The 15,208-nt window shown below is 38.1% G+C and overlaps 1 protein-coding gene across 3 annotated transcripts in view; it reads left to right on the top strand.

Moving 5' to 3' along the window:
- The window catches only part of spdl1 (spindle apparatus coiled-coil protein 1), a 38,206-nt gene extending 31,017 nt beyond the window's left edge, over window positions 1–7,189 (top strand). For all 3 annotated transcript variants that reach the window (XM_046849917.1, XM_046849916.1, XM_046849915.1), the window contains 3 exons: window positions 4,172–4,359; window positions 4,965–5,187; window positions 6,824–7,189. In XM_046849917.1, coding sequence (XP_046705873.1) covers window positions 4,172–4,359; window positions 4,965–5,187; window positions 6,824–6,980 — 568 coding nt within the window. In that variant the 3' untranslated portion in view covers window positions 6,981–7,189. The remainder of the gene's footprint in view (window positions 1–4,171; window positions 4,360–4,964; window positions 5,188–6,823) is intronic.
- Window positions 7,190–15,208: the final 8,019 nt, after the last annotated feature.

Genomic DNA, 15,208 nt, shown 5'->3' with positions numbered 1-15,208 from the left:
CAATCAAACGCTCATAAAACATTTTTTTGAGGTTTGCTCAATCTTTCAAATAATTCTTATTTAGAATCTCCCTGTCTATTATATTCTTATTTCAAATTTCAACTCATTTTTCTGTGGAGTTTTTAAGAAAGGTAAAGGCAAAATCACTCCAAACCTCAGGTGAATTTTCAATCATGTTCCACATTTAAACACTCATAAAACATTTTTCTTTGTAGGTTTGCTAATTTTATACGTTACGTTCTATTTTCACAATTTACAATGGCTTGTTGTTTCTGATTGCACTTTAACCCATTTAATAAAGTTACAACTTTTTTTTTTAAACATTTTCTTTGTCATATGCAGGTTGATTTTAAGCAGGGGGAAAAAAATCGATTTAAATCGCAAATCGGATTTTTTGTGAAAAAATCGGGGATTTTTTTTTTTAGGCCATATCGCCCAGCCCTAACTCCAGGTCCTTCAGGAGAGCTCCGTTTCGCTCCAGGACCTCCGTGAGAGCAGCATTTCGCTCCAGGACCTCCGTAAGAGCCCAGTTCCGCTCCAAGGTCTCCAGGAGAGCTCCTCTCCGCTCCTAGGCTTCCAGGAGAGCTCCGCTCCGCTCCTAGGCTTCCAGGAGAGCCCGGCTCCGCTCCAGTGTCCCCACGAGAGCTCAGCATCGCTCCAGTGTTCCCAGGAGAGCTCAGCGTCGCTCCAGAGCTCCGTTCGGATTCAGAGCGTCCCCAAGAGCTCCTCTCCGCCCAAGGTGTCCCCAGAGCACTCAACTCAGCTTCAGGACTGCGAAAGGGACGTCGAACCGCTGCCCCGGGCTCCACCAAAGGCGACGGCTCACCCCTGAAGTCTCCCTGAAGGTGAAGTCACGTCATAGAGCTCCTCTCTGGGTGACGCCACGTCACAGACGTGTCGTCCCAGAGTCACGCTGGAGGTGACTTCAAGCCTGCAGGGGCATGTAAAGATGGCCTGGCAATCCCAAGGCCCTCATAGAGGGAGGACACCAGCCCAGGTCTGAAGGGAGACACCATCGCACGACTAGACCTCTCCGAGGAGGAGGCAGCGGATGAACTACCCTCAGTTTCGAAATTATAAGATTGAGTAATGTCTTTTCTACATTCTTCTACAGTCAGTTGATGTTGTGGAACCAGGAGCTAATCCAATCTAAAAATAAATCCAACACCAACTCCTCCATGCCAGAGCCTTTAAACAGTCAAAGAGGTCTAATCTCTACATGAAGTGGGATCCAAATGGCACTGGTACATCTCTAGGTGGTTTGAGATGTTTGTGGGGTCGGCATCTACTTCTTTAAAGCTCCATAATCTTCATGAGGTGGAACACAACTGGAGCTGGTGCAACCTCGAGAGAGAAAGAAAAGCAGTGGAGAGGAATTAGCGTGGCTGCTGTTCATAATATCAACAAGCATCAGTTGATAATGTGCATTTGTTATATAAATAAATCCAACACCAACTCTTCCATGCCAGAGCCTTTAAACAGTCAAAGAGGTCTAATCTCTACATGAAGTGGGATCCAAATGGCACTGGTACATCTCTAGGTGGTTTGAGATGTTTGTGGGGTCGGCATCTACTTCTTTAAAGCTCCATAATCTTCATGAGGTAGAACACAACTGGAGCTGGTGCAACCTCGAGAGAGAAAGAAAAGCAGTGGAGAGGAATTAGCGTGGCTGCTGTTCATAATATCAACAAGCATCAGTTGATAATGTGCATTTGTTTAGATGAACTGGAGCACAAGGATATGATATGTGTTGTGTAGGCCTTCCTAAAAAAGATATTTAATTTGTGCTTAAACTAGGAAAGTGTGTCCGAGCCTTTGACTTGGCTATTCTAGGAACTACTAGAAGTCCAGAGTTTTGACATCTTAAAGAGCGTGATGGATTGTAGACATGGGAGCCAAACCATTTAAGGCTTTATAAGTAAGTAGCAATAGTTTTTAGTCAACTAAAAGACAGTGTAGAAATTATAAGATTGGGGTTATATGGTCATATTTTCTCGACTTCTGGCTGCCGCATTCTGGAGTAACTCTAGCTTGTTTATTAATGATGCAGAACAACCACCTAGTAATACATTACAACAGTCCAGTCTGGAGGTCATGAATGCATGAACAAGCTTCTCTGCATCAGATATAGATAATGTGTTAGATAACATGTTCTGTCTAAAATAACTCCCAGGTCTTTTTTTCTGTTCAACTAGTAGTTACAGAATATCCTTCTAAATGCAAGTTGAATTGCTAAAGCTTTTGTGAATTGGTTTTTGGGCTGATTAGCAAAATCTCTGTCTTATCAGAATTTAATAAAAGAAAGTTGTGTGTCACCCAATTTTTTAATTATTCAACACATTTACCTGGCCAATTCAATTGTTTCATCTGGTTTTGATGTTATATATAGTTGGGTATCATCGCCATAACAGTAGAAGCTTATCCCCTGCCTTCTAATAATATTTCACAAGGGAAGCGTGTATATTGTGAAAAGCAGGGGTCCTTTAACTGAACCTTGTGGCACCTCATAATTTACTTCCATTAACCTGGGTAGTTCTCCATTTTTTTTAAATAGCACATTACATATTTGACAATGTTTTAAAGCAGCTTTACAGAATTAAATAGAATAAAACCATACATTTTAGCCTCCCTGCAAGTTTATCCTTGCAAGTTTATTCCAAAAAGTGACACAGGAAAAATTATGAGCTATTATAAGGAAGAACCCCTAAAAGAAAAAGGAAACACATAATTATCTGGGTGGCACTGAATGTTTATATTAATTACAGCTGCAAACCATCTTCATAGTTTTGAAATTGTAATACTCCAGAATACTCTCATGAATCTTTAGGCTGTTCACCTGGAACCATCCTCAAATCAGGATGAATGAGGCAGATCTGGAAAGAAGAAAAGGACAGAAATGCTGATATCTTAGAGGCATGCATAGATTGCTGAGGAAATATTGTTAAATTATTATTGTTCAATAATAGAAAAGACACTACAGTGTGATCAGAGTGCAAGTAGGGATTTTGGCAAGACTACCTATGACCGCATAATGAAAAGAGAGAGGGAAGGTAATACGGATATAAGGGGACATAAAATTAATGCATGGGGGAATGCACTCTATAGCTATGCTCCTTAAAAATGTGATCCTTTTTTTATAAGAAAAAACTTATTTACAAAAAGCTAAACTAAGCAAATGTGCTTTCAACTTGGACTTAAAAAATAAGATTGTAAAGAAATACAGATTTGCAAAGTTTTGGAAGAATAGTTCTGTTCTGTAACCATTAGAGAAACAGTCTGTCGGTCAGTTTACAAAAAAAATTAATCTAATCTAATTGTAAAAAATTGAATCATGCAGGAAGACGATGATTAAAAAACACACCACCAAAACAACAGGTGAGAACAAGTAGAAGGATTCAGACTGTCTAAATAAATTAAAGGAACTTAACACAATTGAGAATGCATTTTACCTACTGAAGAGGAGACTTATATTATTGCTTACCAAAAATTTTTTTTTTTTTTTTTGTCATGAGTAGTCTGTAGTTATTATCAGCGTTTGGAGGTACAGTTTAAGCTGGAAAAGATTGAATACATAGAGAAAGCTATGATATGTATTATTATTATTATTTATTAATAATAATAATAATAATAATAATCACAGCTATCTCTATTTATTCAAACTTTCCAAGCTTAAACTTATAAAATAAATAAATAATAATAAAAATAAACAATTCTCAAATTCTGCTTTTAAGTTTTCCTCTGTCTGTCTGTCTAACTATTTGCAAATCAAGGTTATGTATGCAAAATCAGCTGTAATCAGGTTTATTGGCCAATTGTGTTGACAGAAACAAGGAATTTGGTTCCAGATGACTCTCAAAGTACAGACATAAAAAAAAAAAAATTATCAAAAAAAACTACCAATGTCATGCAGGCAAACAGACACACACTACATGGTCAAATATTTGTGGACACCTGACCGTGCACAAAGAGAGCTATGTGAAGATACCCAACAAGTTGGCAAAGTTGAAGTGCAATAGCTCAATTGTCCTGCACAGAGCCCTGATCTCAACCTCTCATTAGATAAATTAAATAAATTAAACACAGCCTGTACCTGTTACAGGGACTGTTTTTAAAGCATGTTTTGTGTAATTTTGTTTTAATGTGTGTGTGTGTGTGTGTGTGTGTGTGTTAGGAAATTTGCAGAGAAAATAAAGGAGGAATTATCCATGGCAAGAATGAAAGCCCTTTCTGAGAGTCACAGAGTGCTTGAGTTGGAAAGGAAACTCTTTGCAGCAGAGAATTCTTTAAAGCAAGGACGCATTGATATTATCAAGCTCCAAGTGAAAATTGAAGAACTCCAGATGAAATATGAGCCTAATGGTAAAATAATACTCACACAATATTCAGTGCTTTTTAAAAGTATTCAGACTTAGACTAGTTTCCTAATATTACTGTGGTATGCAATTTCAGATCGTACACTAAAGACAATTATTATAACTTGACATTGGATTTATGCTGGAAACAAAATGAAATATTTAATATGTAAATGTGAAACTGGTATATAGTCTTTCATTATAAACATTTTGAGAGAAGTCCATGACATCCCTTTCTAAAACCACAAGCTTTAATATGCTTTACCCCATTTTTTCAATGCCTGCCATTGTATACAGTCATCTTAGATTGGTGTGTCTCAAAGCTCCCAGCAAATAGTTTTGCTGATATTGCGTCTGAAGACAATTTGGAACTAAATAGCAAGTGCTTCAAATTATTAATTTGTGAGCCCCGTTTTGTAATTTTGCATGGTTTACTGCTTTGTAGCTGCTTGTTATTAAGCTTTGCTAGCTTTGCTGAGTTGTTATTGTTCTTTGGACAAAAATTTCACAAACAAAAGTATGATAATACTATAAAAATAATAATTTTAAGGGGTGTATGTATGTATGAACTATGCAAGTTGACTAGTGAATAACTATAGATATTTTCTCCAGAGCTGAACAAGTCACAAGTTCAAAAGTGCAAGCGGGAGAAATTTCCACAAAACTTATCTGATGAGTCTGGCCATAACAGCATGGAAACTCCTAGCCTGAAGACTGAGAACAAGAAAAAGGCTGTAGATGGAAAAGACCCAGGATGTAGTTCTGTCATCCCTTGTGACACCAAATGTGTTCGTATCTGTGAGAATGCGCCTTTCTCTATTCCTGTTTCCCCAAGGTAAATACTAATGACATTTTTGCTAAGAGTTTTTAAAAGCAAGATTATTTAAGTAGGTTTATGGCATTTCTGAGCTCACCGATGCTTCCTTCTAGTACAGAATATCAAGTCAAGAAATCAAATATTCCTTTCCAGCAGAATTGTCATTGAGCATTTATTTCTAACAAAATCTTAGAGCTGGTTTAACTTTAAAGAAGTGTCATGGTATGAAATTGAGTTTTGATATATATTTGAATCTGTTATTCATCCCATCAAACAATATACTCTATTTAATTAAAATACATACTTGACAGACTTGCGTGTGGCCAGTATAAGACAGTGAATAATTTGCTTACTCATGTATACTGAACAAAACTGCAACACTTTTGTTTTGCCCCCATTTTTCATGAACTTTATTCGGGGGGGGGGATTTGGACCACCATTTGCCTCACGTACTTTTGCCCTGTACTGAAAACACCCGGATTCATCCGTGAAGAGAACAGAAGCGGAACAGTGACAGAAGGCATCAAATGTGAGCATTTGACCCCATCAAGTCCGGTTATGGTGACAAACTGCAGTTAAGTCGAGACTCCGATGAGGATGACGAGCATGCAGATGAGTTTCCCTGAGACGGTTTCTGACAGTTTGAGCAGAAATTTTTCGGTTATGCAAACTGATTGTTGCAGCATCTGTCTGGGTGGTGGACAATCTGAGACCAGGTGAAGACGCTGGATGTGGAGGTCCTGGGCTGGTGTGGTTACACTTGGTCTGCCAAATTCTCTGAAAAGCCTTTGGAAAGCGTTTATAGTAGAGAAATTACCATTCAATTAACGGGAAACAGCTCTGGTGGACATTCCTGCAGTCAGTATGCCAATTGCATGCTCCCTCAAAACTTGCGACTTAAGTGGCATTGTGCTGTGTGAGAAAACTGCACATTTTAGAGTGGCCTTTTATTGTGGCCAGCCTAAAGCACACCTGTGCAATAATCATGCTGTCTAATCAGCATCTTGATATGCCACACCTGTGAGGTGGATGGATTATCTTGGCAAAGAAGAAGTGCTTACTAGCACAGATTTAGACAGATTTGTGAACAATATTTGAGAGAAATTGACCTTTTGTGTACATAGAAAAAGAAAAACAAAACTGTTGCATTTATAATTTTGTTCAGTATATGTATCAATTGTGTTAGTATGAACCCCTCCATGTGTTTAAGATATAGTGTTACACAGTTATTTTTTAAGTACTTAGTTGAAAGTAACTTTCAAAAGGTTTTAGTGTTATTACTGACTACTTAATATAGTAAAGGGTAGGGCTGGGAAACGGGAAATTTTAGATCTAAGAGTTAGCAACCCTGGGACATCAGCAATTGTTTGGAACCAGCTTTTCATATGGAAAGGTGTAAATGCTGTACAAAGGGAGTTTTGGCATCATTACCATTTAGGACATCATGAAGGGGTTCTAATTTTTGACTGCTCTATTTAATCTGAAAAGATGTTTAGTTCAATATATCAAATCCACAGGGACTCTGCTGAAATTCTCACTACCATTACACTTGCTATTCAGCTTCATATAAAGAGAAAATGTAAAAACATGATGATCAACCACATTCTGTTTATCTTTGTTGTAAACGATTGTTTGTTTGTTTTTTTGCTTGTAGGCCTTCAGTGAATGACTGCATTAGCACAGCCACCCAAAAAATGCTAAAATGGGATGAGGAAGGAGAAAACTGGAGCTCTGAAAAGTGCAAGAATTTCCAAACACCTGTTCATGTTGACTCAGAGAACACAATGGAAAGGCAGTGTGCTCAACAGTAGTCATCTTGTCTCTACTATTTAGAGTTGTTACTTGTCTAACTCTTATTTGATAAAAGTTAATAGACAATAGCTTGGTGTGTTCTATAATATTTGTCTAAATCTGTTTGTAATCTTGTCTAAACAGCAGATCACCCACAAATGGCATGATGTCCACATGTATATTGTGTGTTTAGAGACCTTGAAAGCCAGCAATATTATTTACATGTGAATGTCATGTGTGAAAGTATTTTTTTATTTTATACATCACATTAAATAAAACTTCTTATATTTAAAATAAACATAATTTTTTTGCTTTAGACAATCCTCCTGCAAAGTAGACAATAATGTTGAATATTGCAGGCTATTGCAGGGAATCAGCAGCCCTGTTTAATTCCAACTATTATTAAGTTCAGTATTTCTGGAGAGAGAACAGGAGACACTAAAACGGACCAATTTATCTGCCTTCATCATCATGTTATTTCTTTTGAAAACATAAGTTTGATTGTGCAAGGCTATTCCAGACTCAAATGCTACTATTTCCAGCTGACAGATGCTGGACTGCAGGGGGGGACTGCATAATTTGTGGCGCATGATTGTCTTGCTATATAAAAACAGCTATATAAAAATACAGATACAGAGATTGGTGGCCAAATGTAAACATAAAAAAACCTTCCATTCAAGACCTTTATCAGAAATGGCTAATTGAAAACGTGACTAGATAGCTCTTAGGCCTTCAGTAGTGTCCTACCTGAATTAATCCAACTCTTAATACCATTTTTATGATGCCACAGCTATAGAAATAATTTTTTACTATTTATTCTGTCTAGCAGAAACACCCCCATATATATATATATATATATATATATATATATATATATATATATATATATATATATATATATATATGCACTATTGTGTGCAAACGATCCAACATTCTGTTCTGTCTGGTACCTGGTGGAGGGTTGGTAATGTAGTGAAGCGTGACACATGAAAAAAAATCCCCAGGAATCACAATGGCAATGGTCGAGTCTCACCAAGTGAATGATGGCACATTCTGTGCATGAGTATGCTTCTTGACGAGTATATACAGTTTATGGTTGGTTGATTTGTGGCCTAGCCACTCACTGGTGGTGGTTCTCAAACTTTGTACTGAATCTTTTATTCATTACAACATTTTAGTATTTATGTTATGTTTTCCTTTTATTGTCAGATTTCTCTCAAATAGAAGACCTGTATTTATTATAATTTTTTTAAATCTATTTTACAGATGTGCAAATAGGTAATTGTTTTAGTTGTTCTAGGAATTCAGCCAGCAAATGCTCTAGCCAACATAGAGGGTTCAGTATATGATATATATTTTATTATTTAGTCCTCTTTGTGCTGCACCAAACCTTAATGTGAAGAAGTGAAAAAGTGAAAAAGAATAGGAATCCAAAGCAGAAGCCCAGTTCCATTGGACATTTTTCTATTTATTTATTTATTTATTTATTTATTTAATCCTATAATACTCAAATTACTTAAACATTACTCAAACACATACTGCTCCTGTAGATTGTGGGTTATGGGTAAAATGTGTTTTCAATTTGTGCTTCAGAGATGCAGAATCAATTTATTCTTAAACTGTCATAATTTTCTGATAAAATTTTTACTGATATGGCAATTACCTAAGTAAATATTGTTTGCATCCTGCAGCTGGTCATTGTCACCATTTGTAAAGGCTTAATATGTTTTGCATTTCTTCTGACATCATGTCAATTTTCTGCCACTGCAACATGTGAGATTTTTACATTCATCACATTACTGTCCTGGGAAGCAATAAAAATTAAATAAAAAAGAAAAAGCGTAGAAAAAGAAAATCGGGACAAAGACAGAGAGCGCTTTTTTCCCTGTTTGAGGGTTTGAAAGCAGTGAGCGGAGGACATTCACCAGAACTACGAACACACACTACAGTAATCACATTAAGGTACGTCATTTCTCTGCTATGGCGAACATCCAGTTCATTCAGTGTGTGAAGTGTGACATGTTTAGTCAGTCTTTCTCCGTTGTTAGCGATAATTTTATCTGTGAGAAGTGTAAGCTAGTTTGCTCTTGACGGAGAAGATCTTAGCATTAGAGGAGCGCATCCAGAGTCTAGAGAGAAGTAGTGAGTGTGAGAGCAGTCCAGGTTCTGCAGGGGAAAGTCTGGATGCCCTAGGTAAAGTTAATATTCTCTCGACTCCGGCATTATAGCCCTCGCAGCGGGGCGAATGGGTGACGGCTCGGCGGCATACTCGCAAAGCCAAAGCTAACGCTAAGGCTTGCCCACGGGAGCACCATTTCTCTCCGCTTCACGTGTCCAACAGGTTTGCTCTCCTCAGTGAAGCACCCGCTGAGAAACCTGAAAGAGCTCTGGTTTTAGGAGACTCGATTCTGAGGCACGTGAAATTAGCTAGACCTTTAGGGGCACCAGCAGCACAGGTTGTGTGTATACCGGGAGCCAGGGCACCGGACATAGCAGGTCAGCTTAGATTCTTAGGAAAGCACAGGTTTTCTAAGATAGTTTTTCACACAGGAGCTAATGATATACGCCTTCGACAGTCAGAGTTTACTAAGAGTAATATAGAGGTGTGTAAATTAGAGAAGCAATGTCCGATGCAGTAACATGCTCTGGCCCCATCCCAATGCGACATGGCGATGTAGCCTACAGCAGGTTATGGTCGCTGAACTGCTGGATGTCCGAGTGGTGCTCCAAAAACAATGTGGGCTTCATTAATAATTGGAGCATTTTTGAGGGCAAGGCTGGCCTGTTAGGGCGGGACGGTATCCATCCCACCCAGGAAGGTGCTGCTCTCATTTCTTGTAGTATAGGTAATAGTCTCAGAACAGCGCTAGTTAACAAGTGACTGTCTAGAGCCAAGGCCAGGGAGCAGACAGACAGGCTAAACCGACCGTCTGCTAGCTGCACAGAGTCGTCACTCAGGATCGACCAAATTGAGACTGTGTCTGTCCCCCGAGCAAAACCAAAATATTGGAATTATCAGAAAGTCTGTTTTAGTAAACTGATTAACATTAAATTAAATAGGACTGAACGCACAGCCAGCACCTCTGATCTAAATATAGGATTGCTGAATATTAGATCTCTCACGTCAAAAGCGCTGACTATAAACGAAATTATTACCGACCAGGAGTTTAATATAATGTGTTTAACAGAAACGTGGATTAAACCGAATGAATATGTAGCATTAAATGAAGCGAGTCCTCCTGGGTATAGTTACATACACCAACCCAGTCTAAATGGCAGAGGAGGTGGAGTCGCAGCTATCTATAATAATAATCTAAACGTCACACAAAAGACTAAACACAAATGTAAAACATTTGAAGTTCTTTACACCAACATAAAATATTCTGTGTCCGAAAGCAGGTCCAGTCAGTCAATTCCACTAATTATTATTTATAGACCCCCAGGGCCCTACTGTGATTTTCTAATAGAATTCGCAGATTTCACCTCAAATCTAGCTACTTCTTTAGACAAAGCATTAATTATTGGTGACTTTAATATTAATTTTGATAATCAGGAAGACTCCTTAAGAGCAGCAGTTGTGTCCATTCTAGAGTCAGTTGGAATTAATCAGAATGTTATAGGACCCACTCATAGTGGTGGACACACTCTCGATTTGTTGTTAACATTTGGATTAAAAATAAAAAACTTAGTCATAATTCCACAGTCTGAAGCTATTTCAGACCATTATCTCATCTCTTTTAAAATCTGCCTCAGCCATTGCATTTCTACCTCACCACGTTACCGTGTTAAGCGTACTTTCACGTCAGCTACAGCAGCACGTTTTATCAATAATCTTCCAGAAATTACGATATTAGATAGAACTTTTTTAATAATAAAATTGAAAACATCAGGCAAGAAATCCAGACGGTTAATATAAATCCAAATTATTTTACAAGTAACCCTGTAGACAGCAGCGTAATTATAGCAGACAATCAACTACAAAGCTTCACTCCTATTCATGAGAATGACTTAATTTCATTAATTTCCTCATCAAAATCATCAACCTGCATTCTCGATCCCTTGCCTACAAGTTTCTTTAAACAGATAACTCCAGAGGTAATTGAACCTGTTTTAAAAATAATAAACTCTTCCATTAGCACCGGTTATGTACCAAAATCCTTCAAACTGTCAGTTATCCACCCTTATTAAGAAACCTGACCTTGACCCATGCCAGTTGTCCAACTACAGACCAATATCAAATCTCCCCTTTATATCCAAAATCTTTGAAAAGGTTGTAGCACAGCAGTTATGCTCACACCTACTTATGAATAACATTTTTTAAATGTATCAGTCAGGATTTTGGCCTCATCATAGCACAGAGACGGCGCTAGTTAAGGTGGTAAATGACCTGTTATTGGCCTCTGATCAGGGTTTTGTCTCCTTACTTGTTTTGCTCGACCTTAATGCAGCTTTTGACACCATTGATCACACTATACTACTTGCTAGACTTAAGAACGTTGTTGGAATAAAGGGAACAGCTCTCTCTCAGCTCAGGTCCTATTTGACTAATCGCTATCAGTTTGTTGATGTAAATGGTGAGTTCTCCACACTCTATGAGGTAAAGTTTGGTGTTCCTTAAGGATCTGTCTTAGGCCCTCTGCTTTTCTCTTTATATATGCTGCCTCTTGGTGAAATTATTCATAAATATGGGATTCGCTTCCATTGCTATGCTGATGACACACAGCTGTATATTTCAGCAAAGCCAGATGAGAGAGATCAGCTTAACAATGTTGAGAGGTGTGTAAAGGACATTAGACAGTGGATGCTTGATAACTTTCTTCTGCTCAACTCAGATAAGACGGAAGTACTTTTACTAGGACCACATGCAGCTAGAAGTAAACTTTCCGATTACGTAGCATCTCGGGATGGTGTTTCTGTTTCAGCATGTACGGCTGTCAAAGACCTTGGTGTGATTATTGACCCTAGTCTTTCCTTTGAGTCTCACGTGAATAATATCACCAGGATCGCCTTCTTTCACCTTAGAAATATTGCTAAAATTAGAAATATGATGTCGTTACAGGATGCAGAAAAACTAGTTCATGCTTTTGTTACTTCTAGATTAGACTACTGTAATGCTTTACTGTCTGGGTGTGCGAGTAAGTGCATAAATAAGCTTCAGTTAGTTTAGAATGCAGCAGCAAGGGTCCTCACTAGATCTAGGAAATATGACCACATCAGCCCTGTTTTAATCAGTCTACACTGGCTTCCAATTAAATCTTGCATTGATTATAAAATACTACTACTGACGTATAAAGCACTTAACAGTCTCGCACCGCAGTATCTGAGTGAACTTCTGTGCCAGTATGATCCTCCACGCCTACTTAGATCAAAAGGTGCTGGCTATCTGTTGGTTCCTCAAATAATGAAGACTACAGCGGGGGGCAGATCTTTCTCTTATAAAGCCCCACAGTTATGGAACAGCCCTCCAACCAGTGTTCGGGACTCAGACACAGTCTCAGTGTTCAAGTCGAGGTTGAAAACGTATTTATTTAGTCAAGCCTTTGATCAGTAGATTTTTTTTCTTAGGTAAAGGCTCAGATCTGGAGGGATCATGGATATAGAGTGTTTGGTGAACTGGTTTGTTGACGGTGGTGTGGTGGGTCGTCTCTTATCCCAGAGATCCCTCATGTCTGTGTTACCTTCTGGTTCTCCCTTTTAGTTATGCTGCCATAGCGAGTCTTGCCGGAGTCCAAACTGCACAGTGACATTACTTTCATACAACAATAAGGACACTTAATAATCCATATCCTTCTCTTCCTGTCACCCTCTTCTCTCTCTCTCTCTCTCTCTCTCTCTCGGTCGAGTTAAACATGCTCCTGAGGCTCCAGTGACCACTGTTCCTGCCCCTCTCCCCTCCATGGATCTTCCCACTTCGTCCAGGCCTGCCTCTGGATAGTGTTCTCTTCGACTGGAGGCCACTCTGTGCAGCTTGGGACGGTTTCTCATCAACGCCTTGGGTGGTTCCATGAAATTCCGGAGTAAGAACGGGCGCTTTGAGGATGGACTGGACTGTAGTTAATGTCAACAGTCTGCTACACTGACTCAGGATACAGTTCGCTTCTGATCATCATCACTGTACCCCGCAACATTGTATATCTGCTTCAAATGGACATTCAGTGCAACCCAGATGAGGATGGGTTCCCTCTTGAGTCTGGTTCCTCTCAAGGTTTCTTCCTTATGCCATCTCGGGGAGTTTTTCCTTGCCACAGTTGCTCATCAGAGACAAACTTACTTACAAAGAACATATTTACTTTTAATCACCACATTATCTGTGTAAAGCTGCTTTGAGACGATGTTAATTGTTAAAAGTGGTATACAAATAAAAATGAATTGAATTGAATTAAAATAGAGAGCATTTGTTTTGCTGCATTACAGTTTGCTACAGCAGCTGGCCTTTCAACAAATGCAATGCTGAAGGTAACAAATACTCTGCTTTTTTGCAACACTACCATCACATTCCCTATATCCCATCATCAGACAGCCAACAGTTAAGTCATACTTCATCTTGCAGTGCAACATTTTATCACTATGAGTTAATATAGATACAATACTTAATGTACAAAGCTGAATGCCCCCATTGTTGTTTAAAGTTGTCTCCCCATAAAAAGCTGAATTGGACTGCACTGGAGTGACTGTATACCAGTATAGCAAGATAGGTAGCAGCTGCCTTCTTGAGGAGATCTCTCAGTCTTTACTGCTTGATGATCTTTGTTAATTAGTGGTGGGCTATGCATTTCACACATAGGCCTTCAGTAGTGGCCTACCTGAGTCAGTCCACCTCTTAATATATTCATTGACACCACTGCTATAGAAACCAATATTATACAAAACCCAGTATACTGTAACAGAGCACTGCATCATAGACAAGTATGTCATGCAGCAAGAATGTCATTACTAAAGCTAGAAACCGATTAACACAATTCAACAAGCCTCCTTTCACTAGAGCCACAGCTGCACCACCCACATACATCATCTGTAGCAGAAGCATCTATAATAACCTCATAAAATTACCCAGGGTTTCTGTGAATCTTTGTTCATCTTTTGGTGCATTATGGTTTTCTTGGGTATTTGAATTGCAAATTGCATGTTTCTGTGCAAATTCTACAGTAAAGAAAACACAAATGTATAAATATTTCAATAAAAGATGAACTTTTTTTTTGACCTTTCGTTATAATGTTTAGCTTTTCTTGAAAAATCCATAATGTGATTGTAAATATATCTGTGACCAAATCAATCTCTTTTCCTCTGTCCACCATTGTGGAATGGAAATAAAAATAGCTATTAAATTCAAACAAATATATTTAAGCTTGTGCAGTTAAGATACTGTAATATATTCTGACACTTGCAGCAGTGCAACCAAGAAAAATTCAAGAGAATATACTATTGGGAATAATTAAATGCATATTCATGGACAAAAATATATTAAAATGTAATTCATTTATTCGGGTAGAGTTTAGTCCACTAGAGAAAGCCTTGTTGGCCCTGACAGCCCATCACTGGATTACATGCACAAACAGACTGTTTCTTCATAGCTTCTATTCAAGCTCATACAGGTGAGCACGAACTCACTGGCAGTTTAAGGCCATATACACATTATGTTTGTGTTCCAAAGAAGTTAATTTTTAATGAAAAATTTGATGTTGATTCAACTTCATTGTTACTGTTAACAAAAAAACTATGCTATGTAACACTTTACTGTTACAATATAATTCAGAATAGTGCAACTGGAAATCAGTTTAAATTAAACAAATAAGAACTTTGGTCAATAGGTAGAGTTAGAGGTTACAGCATGAATCTAGCTATGGTTAGAAATACGCAGACAGACCACATAACATTAAGAATTAAGCAAAGACCTGAGACAAGAGGGGAAATTAAATAGACACAGAGAGATTGATAACAGATAAAAACAATGAGTGAAGAATAATAAATGACACACTGGCAGGTTTACATCAGGTGGGTAAAACAAAGAAAAAAATATATTGAAAAACTTCAGACCATCTGGCACCATACTGCTTTCTTGTGGACCATACATTCCTTCTTGTGTATCTGGAGCTTTAATCGCCTCCATATATTTATTAGGCATGCACAATTTCCCCTCTAATGAACTGCTATAGTTTTCTGTAATAAAATACGTTTAGAATCAGCTGATGTAAATTTTGATCAGTGATTATTCGACTGTGACAAAAAATAACATCATTAGTTGTTAACA

This window comes from Silurus meridionalis, chromosome 5 (genome assembly GCF_014805685.1).
Source record: "Silurus meridionalis isolate SWU-2019-XX chromosome 5, ASM1480568v1, whole genome shotgun sequence".
Classification (NCBI taxonomy): Eukaryota; Metazoa; Chordata; class Actinopteri; order Siluriformes; family Siluridae; genus Silurus; species Silurus meridionalis.
The sequence above is the reverse complement of the archived record's forward strand: the minus strand, read 5'-3'. Positions and strand labels throughout refer to the sequence as shown.